Below are 23,470 nucleotides of genomic sequence, written 5' to 3'. Positions count from 1 at the left end.
CAAATTTTATCCCAATTAATATTTTAACAATTAATTCTTCCCCTTTGTGATAAGCAAAAAGTAATGAAACATAGAATTAAAATTACGCAACAATTTCATTACAATAATAATTTTTAGTACAAAGCAAGAGAAAAAAATACAAATAAAAATAAAATAAAAATCTAAGAGTCATCATCATGCTGCAGAGGAGGATAGCGAGCGGCGAAGTCATCAAATCGAGTCTCCAGAGAGGCAACTCTAGCAGTCAACTCGATAAAATGAGAGTGCATACTCGTCTCAATGCGATGAAGAGTCTCGAAGAGTTGGTCGCTAGGAAATTGGTTTATTGGTGTAGGAGGAACCTCAGGAGCTTGGAAAGGAAGATCACCAATTGTAGATGCAAAGGCCTCAAAACTGGAAGAGGATGGAATATCAGTGTTGGGAGGACCAGTCGGAAAACCTTTGGTTTGGATAGAGTGAGGAAGAGAGGAAAAGTCTCGATGAAAATCAGAAATAAGAGAAAATCTAGAAAAAGCTCGACTAGGATCATCAACCCATCGAGAATACACAGGATTCCAAGATAAATCCATCCTGATAATAGACTGATGGTTGATGATATGACTCGACTGGATTTCAAGAGAAGGGATCCCCTCAAAATCAATATCAAAACGACTCAAAATCCGGTTAATAAACCGGGCAAAAGGAAAGGAAACATTTTTAGCCGTCGTTGCCGTGTGATGCATAGTCTGCATAATAAGGCGCGGAAGGTTAAAAGGTCGAGAGGAGATGATATGAAAAAGGATATACAAATTCAGATATTTGCAAGTGGAGAGGTCTCCACTGCGGGGAACTATGGATGTGGTAATGAGTTTTTGAATGATTTGAAAATCAGGACAAAGACTCTTGAGATGGATTCGATCGTCAGCAGCAGTGGCTTGTCGACCGAGAATAGTAGTAAGAAAGAGATTACGATCAAAGTTTGGATCATTTTGTGGCCAAGTTTGGGAAAAGTATTCACCGGGTCCATTCCTGGGAAGATCAAACCAGGAGGACAGATCAGCAGAAGAAAAGATGATATGCCTTCCTTGAACGATCGTGGCAATGGTGATATTACCATGCCCTAATTCAAGTTCAAGGTTTGCATAGAACTCGTGAATCAGTGGAGAAAAGATTCGGTCGGGGACAGATGGCTGAAAAAAGGATTCCCAATGTTGAGCATTGATTAAGTTCAACAGAAGGAGATGGGATTGGGCCAAGTAGGTAGTATCTAAGATACGACCCGGATGAATATGACGATGCAAATAATCATCAGGAATGGGCCTAGAAACAGCTGGTTGTGTAGGATCACGGATAATAATAGGGCGACTAGAACTCGCTTGATCGCGACGGTGTTTGACAGGAATTTTTATAGGTTGGAATCGGATGAAATAGAGAAAAGAGAAGAAATTTAGGTGCAAGAAATCGGACTGAGAGATCTGATATTTATAGGGGTTGGAACAATTGGAAGCTCCGATCCGGATCGGTCGTTCCGATCGTGCGGTCCACTGAGGTAAGGCCACGTGTCGATCGGAAGCTCCGAACAGGCTTCGGACGTTCCGATCCTGAGGCGGTAATTAAAGATAAGGCGGTAAAAAGTAATTTGAAAAGACGGATCAGATGGGGATCGGACTTTCCGATCGTGATCGGTGGTTCCGATCCTCATCTTGGAGGGAAAAATTACCGCGCAAGTTGAAAAGTGGCGGGATACAGATCGGAAGTTCCGATCTGGATCGGTGGTTCCGATCTGCCTTAGGAAGAAAGCATGATTTCGACTCTTTAAAATTTATTTTATTTAACATTTAAGCAAATAATTCACATAAAAATGTGAGCTTCTTAATTTTAAATAAATACAATTGATTTGTATTATCCAAAATTAATTTGCTCGAATTTAATATTAAGCTCTCCCTTAATATGACATTAAATTTTAATTTATGCCTACAAGTGATTACAACTCAATCATGTCAAGTTCACCACGCAAACGAATAAAAGTATTTTCATCTAGTGGTTTTGTAAAAATATCGTTAATTTGATTTGTCGTGTCAACATATTGAAGTTCAACTTCATTTCGTTCGATGTGGTCACGAATAAAATGATGACGAATGTCAATATGTTTGGTGCGCGAATGTTGAATCGGATTCTTTGTTAGACATATGGCCCTAGTGTTGTCACAGAAAATAGGGATTTTTGAAAAAGAGACGCCATAGTCGAGCAATTGATGCTTCATCCAAAGAATTTGCGCACAACAACAACCGGCAGCCATATATTCGGCTTCGTTCGTTGACAACGCAACACAGTTTTGCTTCTTTGAAAACCAAGAAACTAAACAGTTTCCTAAAAAGAAACAAGTTCCACTAGTGCTTTTACGGTCCACCTTATATCCACCAAAGTCGGCATCACAATATGCTTTTAAATCAAAGAAAGAATTTTTCGAATACCACAAGCCGAGATTTGGAGTATTTGAAAGATATTTAAAAATGCGTTTTAAGGCGAACAAATGTGATTCCTTTGGACATGATTGAAATCGTGCACACAGACAAACACTAAACATAATGTCCGGTCTACTAGCAGTAGCATATAATAAGGAGCCAATCATACTACGAAAGGAAGATTGATCAACAGATTTACCATTTTCATCCTTGTCGAGTCTGATTGCTGTGCTCATCGGTGTAGATGATGATTTTGTGTTCTCCATTCCAAACTTCTTTAGAATCTCCTTGATGTATTTGCTTTGGCTCACAAAAAACCCATCCTTGCACTGTTTGATTTGTAATCCGAGGAAATAGTTAAGTTCCCCCATCATACTCATCTCGAAGTGTTCCTGCATCAACTTAGAGAATTCTTGACAAAGAGTTTCATTAGTAGAACCAAAAATTATGTCATCAACATAAATTTGCACAATTAATAAATCATCTTTGTCATGTTTGGTAAACAAAGTAATATCAATCTTTCCTCTTGAAAAATCATTTGAAATAAGAAAAGTTGATAGTTTTTTCATACCAAGCTCGAGGAGCTTGTTTCAAACCATACAAAGCTTTGTTTAGTCTATACACATGATCAGGTAATAATACATCAACAAAGCCATCAGGTTGTTCAATGTACACCTCCTCTTTCAATTCACCATTATGAAATGCACTCTTGACATCTATTTGAAATAATTTAAAATTTCTAGAGCAAGCAAGAGCAAATAGCATGCGAATAGATTCTAGTCTAGCAACAGGCGCATAAGTTTCATCATAATCTATGCCTTCTTCTTGACTATATCCTTTAGCAACAAGCCTAGCTTTATTTCTAGTGATAGTGCCATGCTCGTCAAGTTTATTCCTAAACACCCATTTAGTACCAATAATAGATCTATCATGCGGCCTAGGAACAAGAAACCAAACATCATTGCGTTTAAACTCATTCAACTCATCTTGCATCGCAATTATCCATGCATCATCTAACAAAGCATCATCTATGCATTTAGGTTCAACATGCGAAACAAAGGCAAGATGATTACAAATATTATTAAGAGAAGAACGAGTGGCTACTCCCTTCGAAGAACTTCCAATAATAAAATCCATAGGATGATCTTTGTGAAGCGTCCAATCCTTCGGAAGTGGTGTTTCCTCAACGGAAACATCTATATCATTTAGGCTTGAGGAAGCCAACTCTTCTTCGAGTAATTCTACATCATCAATGTTAGTGCGAACAATAGTAGACATAGATTCATCAAAAATAACATGCATAGATTCTTCAACAAGTAAAGTGCGTTTATTAAAAACTCTAAAGGCCTTACTTGAGGTAGAATATCCGAGAAAGATACCTTTGTCGGATTTGGCATCAAATTTGCTAAGGTTGTCCTTACCATTGTTATGTATGTAGCATTTGGAACCGAAAGCTCGAAAGTAAGAAATGTTAGGCTTTCTCCCTCTCCATAATTCATATGGAGTTTTCTTGAGAATTGGTCTTATTGATACGCGATTGATAATGTAACAGGCAGTGTTCATTGCTTCAGCCCAAAAATATTTTGGTAGAGAATGCTCACATATCATGGTCCTCGCAATCTTCACAAGTGTCCTATTTTTCCTCTCAACGACCCCGTTTTGTTGAGGAGTCCTAGGACAAGAAAAATTATGACCGATGACTTTCTCTTCACAAAAGTTTGAAAAACTCTCATTTTGAAATTCAGTTCCGTGGTCACTACGGATCTGCTTTATTGAAAGATTTTTCTCATTCTCAACACGTTTCACAAAAGTTTTAAAATAATCAAAGGCATCATTTTTTGTGGGCTAAAAACAATGTCCACGTGAATCGTGAGAAATCATCCACAATGACAAATGCATAAAGCTTCCCTCCTAGGCTAGCGTTCCTCGAGGGACCACATAGATCTAGGTGAAGAAGTTCAAGGGGCATAGAAGTTGATATAAAATTTTTGCTTTTAAAAGATTTCCTTGTATGTTTTCCAAGTTGACATGCATCACAAATAGAATCTAATTTTAAATTGAGTTTTGGCATACCAACAACTAAATCAAGTTTAAAAAGTTTTTCTATGGTACTAGGACCAACATGACCTAGTCGTCTATGCCAAAGAATATTGTCATCAACATTCAAGGATACAAGGCTTTTAATATTTGATAAAGATAAATTATTTAAAGAAACCTTGTAAACATTTTCACTTCTATATCCTTTGAAATTTATGGATTTGTCAGTCGTGAGTGATATAGTGCAGTGTTGGGGAGTGAATTTGACTTCATAACCTCTATCGCACAATTGACTTATGCTTAGAAGATTATGCTTAAGCCCTTTCACTAGGAGTACATCATCAATCAAGCAAGATTCAGATATATCTATTGAGCCGATTCCTTCAATGATTCCTTTGCTGTTGTCTCCAAAGGTTACAGTTCCCTTCTCCTTTGGTTTGACTGATTGAAGTAGCTCCTTGTTCCCCGTCATATGTCTAGAACATCCACTGTCTAGATACCATATGCTAGGGAGAACAATTTTCTTATTTCCCCACAAGAAGAGATTTTGGTACCCTTTAGTTCTTTTGGGTCCACAATGTTAGAAAAGAAAGATACAAAATAGATTTCCAAGAGTTCAGTCTCTCATAGCGACATCATCGCCACTTTCTAAGAGTGCTCCCAGTAGTAGGTAGGGCTATGCCTCTTTAAAAACCTATTTTCTTGGACAGAGCAGCGTTCATCAGGAAGACCAGTCGCATCAAGACAATTTAAACCGGTCTATGATGAACTCCCTTAGATCATGATCTCATAATGCCAACTGATGAGTTGTTAAGTACTCTTAGGCCTCCATTTCATATAGATCTTTTTATCATATTGATATTTTAAGGATCTACACTTATTTCTAGCATGTCCTATTTTACAACAGTAAGAACATGCAGGGGGTGATCTCATTTTTGCTTTAGCAATTAGACTAGTGAAATCTATAGATTTCTTACCATACCCTATTCCACCCTTATCAAAACTACATTTTTGCATGCTTAGTAAATTATTCAAGTTATTACTACTTACATTGAATTTATCAAAAGATTTTTTTAAGTGAGCTATGTCATCCTTTAATCTTAGGTTTTCATGCTCCTTAGTTTCTAATTCATGTTTGAGCTTTCTATTTTCTTTTCTAAGAGATTTAGCCATATCAAACATGTTTTTATATGCATGTAGTAGTTCGTCATAGGAAGGTACCTCATCATCATCGTCGGAGACGATGTCATCACTTTTAGCCATGAGGCAGATGTTGGCTTCCTCCTCGTCATCGTCGCTATCGCTCCAAGTGGCTAGAAGTGCTTTTTTCTTTCCCTTGTCAACTTTCTTCTTAAGAGGACACTCATTTGCATAGTGGCCTTGTTGTTGACAGTTGTAGCAAGTAACTTCCTTATCCGGCTTTTTTTGGAATTTGTTTCCTCGCATGAATCGTTTGAACTTTCTTGCGAAGAGCGCCATATCATCATCATCATCATCTTCTTTGGATTGGCTAGATAGAGCAATCCCTTTTGCCTTGGTATCTTCTTTTTTTAATTCCTTCCTTGTTGATAATTCCATCTCATGGGTTTTTAGAGTCCCATGTAGTTGATCAAGATCGTAGGATGCGGTGTCGCCTTTGTTTGACTCGATGATGGCCGTCCTCTTGGCATCCCACTCCTTGGGTAAGGCGCGTAGAGCTCTCCTCCACACTTGTTTGGTTGGATATTGTTCCCCGAGTTGGGCTAGCTCATTGATAATTTGAGTAAGCCTTCGGAACATAGTATCTACATCTTCGTTTGATTCCATCTCGAATGTTTCATATTTGAGTTGGAGTAGATCGATATTCGTCTCTTTTACTTGATTAGTCCCTTCATGGCATATCTCCAACTTGTCCCATATCTCTTTAGCTGATGAGTACATTGAGATCTGGTTGTACTCATTCATATCTAAGGAACAATGAAGAATATTCATGGCTTTAGCATTTTGAGAAATTAATCGCATGTCCTCCTTGGAAAAGTTGTCCATTCCCTTGGGAATTTTGACACCCTCAACCTCTTTAGTAGGTATGTAGGGACCTTTCACAGTAACTTTCCAAAGATCATAATCTACGGATTGGATATATAGGGACATTCGGTTTTTCCAATATCCGTAGTTTATGCCATTGAAAAGAGGAGGACGATTTGTTGATTGCCCTTGAGCATAGTCGCTCGCTAGATTTGCCATAGAGCCTTTTTGAAAATATTTTGTAAAAAAGGTGGCTTTGATACCACTTGTTAGAACCTAATGGGGGGGATTTAAGTTCTATTGGCAACTTTAGCAATTTAAAGCGATTATGCAAGTACGCAAGCGGAAGACTTAAACAATCAAATAATAAGTGCGGTAAATAAATGCGTAATGTAAATAAAGCAGTAAAAGGGATAAGAGATGTTTATGGAAGTTCGACGATAAATCGTCTACGTCTCCCCTTCTTGGTTAAGTCGATTAACCAAGGATCCACTAGCACTTCGAACGTCTTGGCCTTGATGGCTCCAAGGATAGCCTTACAACTTGACACGATCACCGCGCCGATACAACTCAACACTCTTGGCCTTAAGGGCTCCAAGGATAGCCTCAACACTCGTAAAATACACTTGGCTTCACACACAAGTGTTTACAAAACCGAGCAACCAACTCACAAACAAACAACCCTCGATTTTACAACCCCGTATACAACTCGATATGTGAATATATTTTGAACACTCAAAAGGGGCTACAAATTGCTCAAAAAATGGCTTGAATAATGCTTGAGAGGATTGAGAGACTTGAAGATGTTGGGATATGTTGAATGGTCTCGGAATGTCTCCTTTTATAGCTGAAAATTCGGCATCGATCGGAACTTCCGATCCCTGCATCGGAGCTTCCGAAATTTGAATTCTGAGACACGCGGGTGTACTGGATCGGAACGTCCGATCCACTTCGGAGCTTCCGATCGGCGCAATAAATGTGTTGTCGAGCAAAAGTCTTTCGGACAATATTATCAGGCGGCCGTTCAAGATCGGAATGTCCGATCACGTTCGGTGCTTCCGATCTGCTTCACTTCGTTGCCTCCGATCTGCTTCCAAACAATATAATATTCTTAGAAAAGGATCGGACCTTCCGATCATAGATCGGAGCTTCCGAACTTGTTCTTCGTAGCTTCCGTTCTTCATTTCGAACAATATAAAACTCCCTGAATTAGATCGGAGCTTCCAAACCATGATCGGAGCTTCCGATCTACCCTTAGCTTCCGAAGATGCTTCTGATCATGATCGGAGGTTCCGATCTCCAATCGGAGCTTCCGATCCCGTAGCAGTATACTTCTTCGAATTTTGTTTCTGATCTTGAGTATGAATTTAGTCTTAATTCATCTTGAAAATTTTAACTCTGTAATAAGCTCAATGTAAATATTAGTAACATTTTAACCTAGTTTTGTTAATCATCAAAACATAGAGAAATAAGACTTGTTAATGCATTAAAAACATTAATCTCATAATTCGATATTTATATGCGTTTAAGGCGTAACAAGATGGCTTGTAGGCACACAAAATTGAATGAGTTTGATCTATGGCATCAAAAATTGGATCATGTAAACTTCAAGACTTTAAAGAACTTAAGTAAGTTAGATGCTGTCAGAGGTATGCCTAACTTAAAATCTGGTATTCCATTTGTGTGTGAAGCGTGTCAGAAAGGGAAGCAGACTAAGGTGTCACACGAGGTGTTGCCAACATCTGTGACAACACGCTGCCTTGAGCTTTTACATATGGACTTGATGGGTCCAATGAATGTTAAAAGCTTTGGAGGTAAGAAATATTCTTTTGTTTGTGTGGATGATTACTCACGATATACTTGGGTAAATTTTCTGAGAGAAAAATCAGACACATTTGATGCCTTCAAGAAACTGCTCACTAAGATTACGAATCTACATAATCTGAAGGTAATCCGTATTCGCACTGATCATGGTAAGGAGTTCAAAAACTCTTCTTTTGTTAGTCTGTGTGATAAGAAAGGTATTTCTCATGAATTTTCTGCTCCTAAAACTCCACAACAAAATGGAATTGCTGAAAGGAAAAATAGGACTTTGCAAGAAATGGCAAGAGTGATGTTGAGTTCGAAAAATATTTCAAAACATTTTTGGGCTGAAGCCTTGAATACTGCATGTCATATTTCAAATAGAGTTTATTTGAGGAATGGTACTACTATGACATCCTACGAAATTCTCATGGGAAAGAGGTCAAACCTTAAATATTTTTATGTTTTTGGATGTCTATGTCACATTTTGAATGATAGGGATCATCTTGCTAAATTTGAAGCAAAAAGTGATAAGTGTATGTTCTTGGGATATTCATCAAATAGCCGAGCCTATAGGATGTACAACTTGAGAACACGGACTATTTTTGAGTCAATTAATGTTGTTTTTGATGACTTTGCAGATCTAAAGAAGAAAACAGCTGAGGATGAAGTTAATGATCTGCTTGAAAATTCTGGAAATTTAGATGCTGTCAAAGGAGTGTTGTCAATACCTCTGACAACACCTCCTATAGAAAATCCAGAATCAAAAGTTGAAAAGCCTACTGATGAGAATATTGATGAGAACAGTGAGGTAAATGAAGCTGGAAAGAACGTTCCAAGCAGAATTCAAAAGAACCACCCAACCTCACAGGTCATTGGAGATGTGCATGGAGACTTGCAAACTCGAAGGAAAGAGAAAGTGGATTATCGAAAGATGGCAGGTTTGTTGTGCATGAGTTCTACATATTTTCAGGTAAGATTCTCTTGTTTCGTGTCAAACATTGAACCCAAAAAGGAAGAAGGAGCTTTAAAAGATAAATTTTGGGTCAATGTTATGCATGAAGAGTTAGAACAATTTATTAGGAATGATGTTTGGTACTTAGTACCGCGTCCTGCTCATGAAAATGTCATAGGAACTAAATGGATTTTCAAAAATAAAACTGATGAGTCGGGAAACATCATTAGGAATAAAGCTAGGTTGGTAGCTCAAGGGTATACACAGGTTGAAGGGGTGGACTTTGATGAAACCTTTGCTCCTGTAGCCCGCATTGAGTCAGTCCGACTTTTGCTTGATGTTTCATGTTATATGGGAATGAAACTGTTTCAAATGGATGTAAAGAGTGCCTTTTTGAATGGGATCCTAAAAGAAGTCTTTGTGAAACAACCTAAGGGTTTTGAGGATCCAAATCATCTTGACTATGTGTATAAGTTGAAAAAGGTATTGTATGGATTGAAGCAAGCACCACGTGCATGGTATGGGAGACTTACTGAGTACTTGCTCAATATTGGCTTCAAAAGATGTGAAGTTGATAAGACTTTGTTTGTGCAAAAGTCTCAAGGTAATATATTAATTTGCCAAATTTATGTGGATGATATAATTTTTTGTGCTTCAAATGATAAACTTGTTGATGATTTTGTGAAGTGCATGTCGTCTACATTTGAGATGAGCATGGTTGGTGAGTTAACATATTTCTTGGGCTTGCAAGTGAAACAAATGCAAGATGGTATATTTTTGTGTCAAAGCAAGTATGCTAAAAATCTTGTAAAGAAGTTTCAGAATGACAACACTAAACACATGCGCACACTTATAGGGTCTAATGAAAAACTGTCTAGGGAGGATGTTGCCGAAGGTGTTGACAACACCCTCTATAGAAGCATGATTGGTAGTCTTTTATATTTAAGTGCTACTAGACCTGATATCATGTATAGTGTTTGTCTATGTGATAGATACCAGTCTAACCCAAAAATTACTTACTTGAAGGCCATAAAACGTATACTGAAATATGTGGCTGGAACTTTGAATTTGGGTTTGTGGTACACTAAAGAAACCAATTCTAATTTGGTAGGATTTAGTGATGCTGATTGGGCTGGGGATTTATATGAGAGAAAGAGCACTTCGGGAGGATGTTTCTACTTGAGGAATAACTTAGTATCTTGGTATAGTAAGAAACAAAATTGTGTCTCACTGTCTACTGCCGAGTTTGAGTATGTTGTTGTTGGTAGTTGCTATTCACAACTCCTTTGGATGAATCAAATGCTAAATGATTATGGTGTTAAGAGTGATACTCCTATTGTGTACTGTGATAATTCAAGTGCTATTGATATATCCAAAAATCCAGTACAACACTCTCGAAGCAAACACATTAACATTAGACATCACTTCATTCGAGATTTGGTCGAGAAAAGAATAATCTTAATTGAGTTTGTTGGAACTAATAACCAATTAGCTGATATATTCACAAAAGCTTTGGATTTCGAGAGATTTTCTAGTCTAAGGAAGTCTCTCAGTATGTGTGCATTATAGATAGAACCGAGATGTTGTTAGGAGTGTTGCCAACACCCTGTGACAACACCTTTTTATGCATGTGCATTTTTAGGATCTTAGGCATACTGCATTCATGCATTCATTCTGTTTTGTGATGTGGTTGATACTTTGTAAGTGTTGACTAGTTTTCACTCAGGATTCTCATCAAAAAATTTTACAGCTTAATGTGGATTAATCAAAAAAGAGTTTTGAATTTGTCACGAAGTAGTGGAGGGACGTTCGTATATTCCATGATCTTGTCCCAAGTAAAAAGTGACTTTGTAAATTCAGAATAACAAAAGAAAAAAAATGATGAAGCTTGAATTGAATCAATCATCAAATTTGATTGATAATCAGAAGCAAATGTAAAAAGCTACCTAAAGGGGTCCATTTGAAGATCGTTTTTTTAGTGTGCAGGCTACCACTTCTGCAAAAATAATGAATTGGATATAATAATTTTTTTTGAATCCTGAAGTGTTGTTGGGAGATGTTGCCAACATCGTGGATAACACCTCACTTGTCAACATTTATTTGTGCATAAAATTTCATTTTATTTTTTATGTCACACTCTGTTTTTAGACATAATTAGGGCATGCATATTTGTGAATATACTAAGGCAAAAGGTTAAAAATTCTGATCGAACAAAATTTGTGATTTTTGCCATATCCTCTGAATTTTTGAATTTGAATGTGATTGATTTTGTTTTAGTGGTGTTATATTCTGATGAGGAGTTAAATTTGGAAATATTTGGTGAAATATTTGAGCCGAAATTATCGGAGAAAATCGAAGAGATTTTTTGCCAAATTAAATCGGATTTGTTACCGTTCTCCTCATAGTTACCATTGGAGATTTTGTTACTGTTGGGGCCTACTCAGAATCCGAGTTAGAATAGGAAAAGATTTGGTGCCTTATATGTTTGTGTGCTTATCTGTTTAAGGAAATATATTATCTCCTTGCTTTGTTTCGCACCATTGTATCTTCTGTACTCCCTGTTTTTCCATTGCCTAAAATTTCTTCTTTGTTCACTCTTTCACATTCTAATGGCAGGAAAAAGTTTTGATTCACATGATATTCGTTCTGAGATGGGATATACGGAAGATGCTGCGGAAGGTGTCACGACACCTACATCACCACACCCTGTGGTTGAGCAAGCAATCATTCCTGTTGCCGAGGAACCTGTGCCTCTGGACTCCATCGCTCCAGGAGAGCCTGGCAATGTCATCGATGTAGAGAATTTACCAGACATGAGCGTGGTGAATAAGGTGTTTCCCACGAAACCCTTAACTCGCCGATCCAAGAGATAAGCTGGATACAACCCAGATTACACTGCCTCCAAACGATTCCATGGAAAAGGACAACCATCAAGACCATCTCTGGTGAACACTGAATTCACCTCTGGGGATGAGAGCTTTGATGAAGACTTCAAGCTTGTACGCCGAAAAAGGGGAAATTCAAGTACCCAGGAACCGTCTGGAGAAGCTATTCCGGTTCCTTTTGCCGCTGAAAGTAAATCATCAAGTGATTCCTCTGAGAGCGAGTCCACTGAATCAGGAACTCCACTTGTTGATGCTACTATTGTTGAGATAGATGCACCTGCATCTGTACCTACTGTTGTGGGGACATCTACTGTTCCTCATATTCTGTCCGATGAAGAAAAAATGTCAATAGCCCAGTTCATGGCTAAAATGAAGAATTCTAAAGGCAAGAAGCCTACATCCACTGGTACTGCTTCTGTCCCAGAATCTGAAGATAAACCAGACGAGGAGATGCTCGCAGAATTTGCTGACAACCGCCCTCAACCTTCTGATATTTCCAGCTATGATTCGAGTGAAGATTCAGGTGCTGAGAAGGAGTTGGAAGAAGAGTCCAATTCTGATGACTCTGAACAATAAGAGGAAGGTGCTGAGGAAGGTGTTACCGACACTCTGGACAACACCTTAGGCGAAGAATACCAGGTAAACTCGTCCTATTCATCTGCTTTTTACTCCAAGGAGATTGCTGATTGCTGGGAGAACTATGCTGATCGAGGGTTTCTGAAGGAGCATAACATTGATGTTGAGAGCTATGGAGCTCAGAACATGGTGAGATTTTTCGAGGTAAGGAACATACTATCTACTGTTACTACTGCTGGTCCTTATTGCAGAGAACTGGTGCGTGAGTTCTACTGCAATCTCACTGAAGCTGTGAAGGATCCTAGATACATGAAGTATGGGAAAGTCTATTTGCCTACTACTGATGAGATGACATCTGTCATCACTGGAGGACATGTCACTGTTTACCCAGCTCATCCTAAGAAATTGTCAGCAGCCAAGCTCACTTCATTTTACTCTGTCCTCCATAAAACTGCTGTGAAGACTTGTACTCCATCCGGAATTTCCAGTGTGGTTACCAAGCATCAAGCCCCTGTCTTGTATGCTATTGGCACTGGAATTGCATTCAACTACGGCCGGCTCGTGTTTGACACAGTCATGGCTTTTGCAGATGGTGTTCAACCTACATTGAAGCTGCCTTATTCATCACTCATCTATTCTATGCTGCTATCTCAAGAGATTGAGAAGGATGATGATGAAGCACTTATTGCTCAAGGAGAGTTGCTAAAGATCGCACCTGCTTTGCTCAAAGGAAATCGGAAGATAGACCTTCCTTGGTCTGAGTCTGCTGATGCCGCAGGTGTTGTGGCAGGTGCTGCCAACACCTCCTCTGCCACTGCTATTTTTATACTCCCCTCTAATGCTCATGATGTTGATCCTGCTTTCATATAAGCTCAATTGGTGCATGCTGAGCAGAAGATTGCACAAGCAAAGGCTGACCTAACCTATTATGAAGGGCTAAAGGCTCACTATGAATCACTACTAAGCGGAGCTGGCCCTTTTGAACAAAAAGGGGGAGAAGAAAGTGAAGCAGAAGAAGCTGAATCTGAGAGCAATCAATTTTAATCTTCGTTTTTAGTTTTTTTGTTTGTTTTGCTAGTTTAGATTTTTGTTTATTATTTGTTTAGTTTTTTCCTGATCATAATCAAAACTGTCTTTTATGTGGTTTTAACTCTGATATGATTTCTTGATTGTGTTTCTCCTTGCTCTTATGGTTTCTGATTTAAGGTGTCATAAGCTAGATGTTGCCAACATCTTGCGACAACATCTCTGGATATACTTAGGGGAAGAATCTATTCAGGGGGAGTTTTGATTAAGGGGGAGTTTAGTTGATATATTTGTGAATTAAATATGTTTTGTCCAGAAAGGCAAAAAGTGAAGATTGAAAGGAATATTTTATTCCTTAAAATCATCCTATTTTGAAAAAGAGTTTATTAAATATCTTTTACCTTTCTTGGACATGAAGTAATCTTTATTTATGTGATTTATTTTCTATTTGCGATATTGATAAGCTGATTAGAATATTTAACATATCATATCTAATATTTATCTTTCTTTATTTGTGTAGATTTGATATAATCAAATCAAAGGAATCCTACGCCTACAAGGAAATATATTGAAGAAGGATTCTTGGTCTATTTATTTGAGATAGGCGTTCACAAGAAAGGAGAGATAGAGAGAGACCGTGAGATTTCCCAAGAGCTTCATACACGTACATTGACAGAAGGATTGAAGATCTTTGAAAGCTCAAATCGGTCAAGGTTACTTGATTCTTGAAGAACACTTGAAGATCATTGATTGAAGAGTGTTTCGACTATACAAGTTTTTGGCATCAAGATTTTTAACTCCTTACTCTATTTTATTTATTCTCTCTTGAATAGAATTTTTAGGAGTTATTTTTATGGTTTATTTTCTTAATTGTTTTGAGAAATTGAATTTTACAATAATCAATAGTGTTAGGGTTTGTAAAACTCTTTGATTTGTTTTCTAGTAAAGTTTTGCCCTGAGGCGCTGCAAGAGTATTTTATACTCTTGCTTAAATCATATTGAGTCTATTTATTTGGTTGCTTGTTTATTTTATTTAAGCTTTAATTTTATTCCGCTGCAAGTTACTCAAGGTGTTATTGTAGGTGTGGTCAACATCTTATGACAACACCTCAAATAGTTTATGTGCAACCCCTATTTTCTTAGAATTTCTATTAACAAATATACTAAAATATGGGATTTCTTGATGCTTGGGAAATTGAAAAAAAGAGTGCGAATTAAAATGCATGCAATAAAGTTGGTAATGCTAAGTACAAGTGCAGTATAATTAACGTTGAATGGGATTTAAATATTGTTAAATGCTGTTGTTAATTGTTAGGGGCAATCATTTGGTCCAACGACAAAAGAGACAAAGTTAAGATTATCTGATTATTTAATTATTTAATGTCGTACTATTTCAAATTATGGGTTTGCATTTTACCTTTTTTTGGTCTAAAATGAGTGAATCTTAAGATTTAAGACAGGTTTTTTTCTTCTTTTTCGCACTTTTAGCGAGCCATGAATTGATTTTCCGGTCAAAAAAAATATATTCGAGGCCTTTGGGGGTTGTAAGAGTTGGGGGGCCCTCATGAGTTCAAAACATATATCGGTTAAATAGTTTTATTTTAATGGTTTTTTAAAAACTTGAGTTTTAGAATATGAAAGGCATTTTTTATATCGATACGATAAAGTTCACTATGGTAATATTTATAAAAAAATATAATTATCCATATCAAATAATTAATTGTTGCTTGTGTGGAAATTGGGATTGGAGAAGGTTTCTACGCAAGTGAAAAATACAAATGGCTGGTGGGCCAAAGGCCAAATATTACAGCGCAATTTGAACATGGGCTTTGCCAATGGTCGAATTCGTTAGATCCAGACCAAATATTACAGCACTATTTGTTTTTAATATGGAACCTTTTATGAAATCGAAGACTTGAAGTATGGGTCCATATTCGAATCCATGGGAAAAATCTTGCTTTGGATGAGTTCTTCACTTAAAGATACAAAGCCCAAGCATTTTGGGCCTAAAATTTCCTTAAATTTCGGTATTGTTTCATCGGTTTTAAGTTCTGAGCACTCGATCGTGTGTCTATCCACTCATTTAAAACAGTATTCTTCTTCATCAGATCATAAGAATTACATGATTCATTGTTGCATAGTATTTCAATCTTCTTACCACATTTTGTTTCATCCATCAATAGAAGATGCTCCCAAAAAAAAAAAATCAATAGAAAAAGAGTGCTTGCAGAAGTAGTAGATCAACATGTATGTATGTAGGTAGTGTTTGCAACCTCTAAATATAAATGATTATGGATTTCTTCTTCAAAAATTTGTTAATAAAAAATTCATAATCACTTATATTTAAAAGTTGCAAACACTACAGACTACAATAGTATATTTGGTTGCCGGTTGGGTAGCAAATTAGTCGTGAGAGCGTATGCTATGAGTTTCAACCGAAAGTATGACGGTAGTTGAATTGCGACTGTACAAATACAAAATAATCATATGATTCGTTTTTTTTGATGAAATATTTTCTACAAAGAAAGAAAAAAGAGAAGCACGTTTTCTTTTTAATGGGTCGTGTTCCATTTTTTTTTAATATATAATACATTGACTTCTCAAATAAAATAAGGTAATTTATTTTAAGTGGCGATCAAACTCTCTTTTTTATGAAATATTTGATTAATTTTTTCTCTTCGACTCTTTCGAGTGGACGACCAACACAGTGACACAAAACACCCAATTAAGATTAATTTAAGGTCGTTTTGCCTTTAAAAAAAAATTTAAGGGCATTTCGTAAATGATTTCAGATTTTTTTGTGTAATTTTTTTCTTCATATCGTGTATTTTAAATTATCAAAAAAATTAGGTTTTGGTTTCTTGAGAGCATATATTTCTTAATTTTTCTCTTAATTTTTTTTCTTGTTTTAAATCTTTGTTTCATTTAATTATGGGACAACACATTAATTTGATATCAATGTTAGAAATACTAAAATTTATTGTAAAAAATGAAATTAACATTGTTAATTTTTGCGTCTTTGATTATTTTTGTTTGACTATTTCTATCTGTTGAATAATTGATCGAAAATATTTGTGGATAGCAATGTATTTTTACTATATTCATGAATCATAATGTAATTTAATTGATAAAGATAGAGTAGATAGTGTTAAATAAATTAGCAGAAAATTGAATGCAATGAATCTCGTTTTATTTACTAAGTTTTATCCAAAAAACTTTGCTGAACATGAGATGTTGCAATTACAAATCCAATTTGAGCATTTTGATCATGTTCGACAACTTTCTTATATCAGAACTCACTTGAAAATTATTTAATTGCTTAGATCTTGAGAGAGGTTTGGGTCTAGTCCCCCTCTCATGTTTTTCTTTTTTCATTTCTAATAATATTTTTTTTAAAGTAAAAAATCTATCTGTTTGTGTTTACGCTTTCAATTTCTTTTTTGTTGGCCTCTCTCTTACGTGATCCTGGTTCCGCCCCTATCTGGTTGTATCTTAAAGTTTAAATTATCTCGATAAAATCATATATAATCTGTAAATACGATATTTTAATAAAATAATATACTACTTTTTATACAAAAAATTTTAAAACACAAAAAACTTTAATATATATCCACACATGACATGCCACGTGACACTAGTAGAGATTTGAATATACTCGAACAACTAATCAGCAGGTGTTAATTTAATAACACTAATCTAGTCAATAGTTAACACTCATTTGAGATTAATTAATCTCGTGGAAAGTGTTTCCATTATGAAAACCGAAAAGCCGCGCAAGTTTGGCTCATCACTTATCAGGAAATAGTCAAAAATATGAAATTCATTTCCCCAATTATTTTTAATATTTTTTTTGTCACACTCAATGATAATTATTTGTTCAACGTATGTCATCGGTATCATATCAAGTAGCTCGATGACGATCGATTTTTGCGAAAAGCATAAATTATATATATTTTAAATAAAAAAATCGTTATTAAAAAAATGAAATTATTAATTAATAATAATAAAATAGAATTAAAATATTAATCAGGCTTCGCAAGTCACATTCTGAATCTTGTAAGTTGTATGTATGTATATATATATACACAGGGAATGGGAATGGGAATGGGAATGGGGGATGGGGCGGTCATAAAAGCAAGCTGCTGAAGCAATTTGTTCAATTCAACTGGAGTGTCAATCCCGTCCGCGACTCGATATTGCATTATTCAACAATTACGAGCGCATTTAGCTGGAATTATTTAATTCTACTGTCAGATTTTGATTGCGTGGTAGCTTTTTTTCTTTTCCCTTTGGAATTGGAATCTTGGAAAGTAACTATTGATATGGCCGCCGCGGGCGGCTGCCGGAGCTGCAAAGAGATCCTGTATGACGCCTCCGCCGGCGCCGCAGCTGGTAATTGACTGCGATTTTGCCCAATTTACGATTTTTTTTAATATTTTTTTAACATTGGGGGTTTGTTGATTTGTGTTTTTTTTGTTTCGAGGTTCAGGTGCTATTGCGGCGACTTTTGTGTGCCCGTTGGACGTGATTAAAACGAGGCTTCAAGTTCATGGCCTGCCTCAAATTCATGCGTCTGGCCACAGAGGTTTGTGTGCTGATGCCGATCAGGCTGTTTTCTTTTTAGCTTTTGCTTAAGTAGATTGATGGAACTGAATTTTCCATCAGATCTTTTATCGTGGTTCTGCGAATCAAGAGTTTCATGCTTGTGATGGGGGTGGATTTCAAAGCTTTGTGGTTTGATATTGTGTGCCATGTGTTATTGTTTTCGCTTGCTTGCTTATTAATATTACTGCATCTTAAACTATCGGATTAAAGAATGTAGGATCTCTTGAGTTTGGTAGAAACAGGACGCTGTGTGCGTGCAATTATTCTTGAGTTTTTGCATATTGTGTTGATTTTTTTAACTTGCTTGAATGAAGAAAGGGAGGGATTTTTTTAGCTAATTTTTGCATTCTTTCTCCGTTGATATCTTGTTACTTCATCGTGAAATTGAACGACATAGCTACAAGGACTTTATTTGGTTTCCTCCATTGTCTGCATAGTGTGTGTACCCATACTCGGTCACTATTTGTCGATACTTTAGGAAAATAAACGTGTGTAAGCTCCTCTTTTTAAGTAATTGAGTTTAATAGGTGAAGTGCAGCATAATCAATCTTGGCCCACGTCGAATCTGAAGCATAAACATTTTATTAATCCCCCCTCTGGGCCACCGGCCATGATCAAACTTTATAAATATATGCTTTGAATCCTTTTGTTGCATGAACATATTTGGACTCACCGAAATGTGGTATCGAGATCAAGTTGAAATAGCCAAAGAATACTTCATGTGTCAAACGAAGTGTTTTACTCAAGTTGTGTTTTCCTACATCTTATTTTCGTATTATCATTATCGTTTACAATGTTTTTCGTGGAAAAGTTGAGCTTTTGTTATAAGCCCCTTAAGTTATAAAGGAAATCAAGAGTAGGAATAGCCATGCACCATAAGCTTTAAGTCTCTGCATGCATTGCATTTGACAATTGACACTGCATCTAAAAGGGTTAAGCTCTGTTAGATTATATTACACATTTTTCACTCTGCTTCAGTACCAGGGAAGCGTCTAACATTCGTCGTTTCCCACCTAACAATCAGGAAGTGTTGTTTTGACAATCCTGCAAAACATTATCCGAAATGAAGGTTTCAGGGGACTTTACCGTGGCCTTACACCGACCCTAGCAGCATTACTTCCAAATTGGGCTGTGAGTACTGCATTAAATGCATTTGCCTTTGGGGTTATTTACCTCCATTTTACATTGTATTTCAGATAATTTTTCTCAGTTGATTGGTATGGTTCCAAATGACCTAGACAACATTTTGATTTCTTTCACAATCAAGAGGTTAAAACTTGGGTCGGTTAGGCTTTTCAATGGAGCTTCCACTTATATTTCAAATGAATTTTTCTTGATACAAATTATATTTGGTGAGTCAGAACCATATCTTTTCTCTCTGCTATTTTCAACTATTCATATATAGTCACTATTTTCATATAATTATTACGTCGCGTGACATTACTTCATCAATAACACCTCAACTTTTAAATATTAATATCCTATCGCGATTCATTTATAAACATAAGCCCCCGTTAGCATAAACTTTTTACACGGTTAATCCTAAAAATTGAAATACATAGGTTATTAGTATATCTTAAAGCTTGGTTAGTAACGTCCTTTACTGTGAATGCATAAGACGGTAACAGTTGCATGTGTTGGGCTGCCTTTTAAAATGTCGTCTTTCCATATTAAGCTCATGATGACTGGAATTTAAGTTCAGTGAGTGGCAATACTTCTAAAGTTTTTTGTGTTTTATCCCTCAGATAGGTTAATTGCCTTTCCTTCTTATGATACAGCTAATAGACTTCTTTTCTGCATGGTTTTACAACTGATGAAATGAGCAAAATACTTTTTTCAATGTACCCTAAAAATGCATTACAAATTTTGGTTTTAATTCATACTAAAGACTTAGAGTGGTTTAGTGTTTTCCAGTTGAATAAACACATGAAAATCCATCATTTATCATTTTTCCTCCATAATGATAACATATAAATATTTTATAGGTTTACTTCACAGTTTATGGACATCTCAAAGAGCTGCTCCATTCATATGGTAGGTTTCCCACTTTCATATCCGGAAAATTTTGTGTTGTATTTTTATTTTATTTTTTGTAACTGTAGATTGTGAAAGCTTTTAAAAAACTGAAAACTTGTGATCTTTTTCATCTTAACCTTTAGACATATGCTTGTTAAATTTCATGGATACAGAGGGTAGCAGTGACCAGCTTTCATTTACATCAAATATGATAGCCGCCTCGGGAGCAGGTGCTGCAACATCTATTGCAACAAATCCGTTATGGGTTGTTAAGACAAGACTTCAGGTACGCTGGAATGTCCTCCTAACCTAATTGCGTAGGAGATTTTGACAATCTCTGTCGTCTTTTGGATCTTTCCATGCTTAACGGTAATTTAAAAATCGTTGTTTTTAAGTTTTTGAAAACTGGTTATGGTTTGCCTAAATCACCTTATGATTCATAGTTTGCCTAAATCACCTTATGATTCATACAACTCACCTAAGTATCTAAATATGTTTGGTAATTTTTGGTACAATACCCTTTTTCAAGTTTAGAACTTTTATATGGTATCTCTGAGGACATCTGATTTAATACTTCATGTGTGAACTGCTATCCGCATAGGTATTGACTGGTTAACTTACACTCTGTTTTTCAGATGTTATATTTAACTCTGGGTTTGGTTGAATTAATTTAAACTTCATCCGTTTGTTTAGACACAGGGAATGAGGCAAGGAGTGGTTCCCTATACAAATATAGTTTCTGCTTTGAGACGGATTGTACATGAAGAAGGATTTCGAGGATGGTATAGGTTAGTTCTTGCTTCAGTGACCAAGGCATTTAACAAATATTATTGTCATTGAGGAGTCACTGAACAATTTGTTGTTGTGTTCAGCTTTCTTGGTTAAACTCTTTGACACAATAATTTTGATTTGTCTTAAGGAAGCAAGAAATGTTAGTTTTCAGATGAACAGTCCATTGTGTATATGAATCTTTTCCTTCAATTTCCTTTGCAGTGGCCTTCTTCCTTCTCTTGTTGGGATCAGTCATGTTGCTATCCAGTTCCCTACGTACGAAAGAATAAAATTCTACTTGGCAAACCGAGGTAGGATCATGAACATTTATGCTGCTGCTTCTTCTGCTGTTATTCCCAACAATTTTTAATAATTTCCCGAAATTTGAAGATAATAAAAGCAGCGACGAGCTCAGCCTATGGGAGTTGGCGATTGCTTCGTCATTCTCAAAAGTAGTTGCTTCTTTATTGACTTACCCTCATGAGGTATGACTCTCTTTTCGCCTCACGATCTAAATTTCTCAATTGCCATCACAATTTGGTTTTCATAATGATCTGTTGTCTGGAGTCTGGAAGGTCTGTTTCTTTCGATTTTAATCTTGTCAGATGACCTCCAGTTATTGTCCTTTTGTAACACATCAACTCCCCACCAGGTTGTTCGTTCAAGGCTACAAGAACAAGGTCAAGTTCGGAATTCTGAATTGCAGTACGCAGGTGTCATTGACTGCATTAAACAGATATCAAGGAAGGAAGGCATTCCCGGATTTTATCGAGGTTGTGCTATTAATCTCTTTAGAACAACTCCATCTGCTGTGATAACATTTACCAGTTACGAGATGATACATAGATTCTTGTTACATTTTTCGCCTCCTGATGGAAAACATTCAAAACCGAATTCTAATCCTGATACTCGAACCAAATCCCAAAAAGGATCTGAAAGTCCAGGAGAGAACAAGACTTTACACCAAACCCTGAACCCATCTCCTAATCATAGAACTCCGTGTATTCCTCTACATAAACAGGGTAAACCAGATAATCTAACTGCAAAGCATTGAGTCGAGTTTGCTGCCACCACATGATCGGTTAGAATTGTTGTTAGATTAAAGTTCAATAAGCAACAGCTTGAATCATTTTAAATTCTTTTGCCCCCACTGGTAAATGTGTTGTATGTTTGCTTCTTTCTTGTTTTGAAGATTTCGCCATTTGTTAGCTTCAGTCGTGTTTGCTGGTCAGCAAAGGAGAACTCTTTTTGTTATACATGTAGCCGACTGACTCGTCTTAAAATTTTCCCAATACTGAATTGTTTATGTCATTTTTTTTTTAATTTTACATTTGTGTTATTCAAAAATTTGGCTGAATGTATTGTTTTAAATAAATATATAATGTAATATGTTATCAAGATTTTACTTACATTCCTAAAAGTAAATGAAGTTTGATTAGCATTTTTCATTCACTTGATAAAATTAAGAATCTGTGTCGCTTATCCATATTTTCAGTTTCGAATTCTCAAAACTTCTAAACCATTTCGCAATTATTATCAATTAATTTATTTACTAATAAATAGAATAAGTTGTATTGTCATGTTTAATAAATAATAAAACATGTATACAAATATTTAATTAAATTGGAATATATAAATATATATACACACACAGACATACGCACGTGGCATTTCGATTTTATGCTGTTGAAGACACGTGTTTATAAAGTATAATAAATTAATAATGGAACAAACAAACAAGCAAACAAATTTTTATGGATTTGGAATTAATTAAACTGTGGAAAATATGGATTTTTTTTTTTAAAAAAAAGGGAAAATGTAATATTCCTTAATAAAAAAAGGAAGAAGAATATCCAATGGAGTATTCTCGTCGGCAGAGCGCCATCCAACTTAGGGAAAAATCGATGCTGCAATGAGGGTAGTACCTCAATGCAGCGTGTCAGTTTTTGGGACCCACAAAATTGACCAATTAAAAAATAATACGCCACTCATGGAATACTGGGTGGCATTAGATTAAAGGTAGGGCTTGTTTTATATAATATCCGGTTTAAATAATTGAGTGAGCCCAGTTGAATATGGTGAAAAAAAACTTGAAATTAATGTGTTACACGTATATAAACAAATATGTATATCTATGCGTCATTTGGGATTTACTAAATACGAATCGAATAATAATAACGGTGGTGAGTTTTATCGTCATAAAAAAATGTATCTATATATTTAAACATTTTTTTTTTCTTATTTTAGTCTTTATTGTTAGGGGTCAGTCTCTCTTCTTTTTCTAAATATAATTTTATTTTAAAGTCTTTCTTTTTTTTTCTTTTTTTTTTTTCTTTCAAAATGATTCC

General features: G+C 36.0%; 1 protein-coding gene across 1 annotated transcript; it reads left to right on the top strand.

Annotated features, from left to right (window-relative positions):
• Positions 1–17,848: 17,848 nt before the first annotated feature.
• Positions 17,849–22,450, top strand: LOC140879939 (nicotinamide adenine dinucleotide transporter 1, chloroplastic-like). Its single transcript, XM_073283934.1, has 9 exons — positions 17,849–18,122; positions 18,220–18,315; positions 19,360–19,466; positions 20,321–20,369; positions 20,525–20,637; positions 21,045–21,139; positions 21,345–21,433; positions 21,513–21,607; positions 21,775–22,450. Exons 1-9 carry the CDS (start codon positions 18,053–18,055, stop codon positions 22,174–22,176), a joined length of 1,116 nt encoding a protein of 371 aa, XP_073140035.1. The 5' UTR covers positions 17,849–18,052; the 3' UTR covers positions 22,177–22,450.
• Positions 22,451–23,470: the final 1,020 nt, after the last annotated feature.

This window comes from Henckelia pumila, chromosome 1 (assembly GCF_033568475.1).
Source record: "Henckelia pumila isolate YLH828 chromosome 1, ASM3356847v2, whole genome shotgun sequence".
In the NCBI taxonomy this organism is placed as follows: Eukaryota; Viridiplantae; Streptophyta; class Magnoliopsida; order Lamiales; family Gesneriaceae; genus Henckelia; species Henckelia pumila.
Note: the sequence above shows the minus strand (reverse complement) of the source record. Positions and strands in the feature narration are given on the sequence as shown.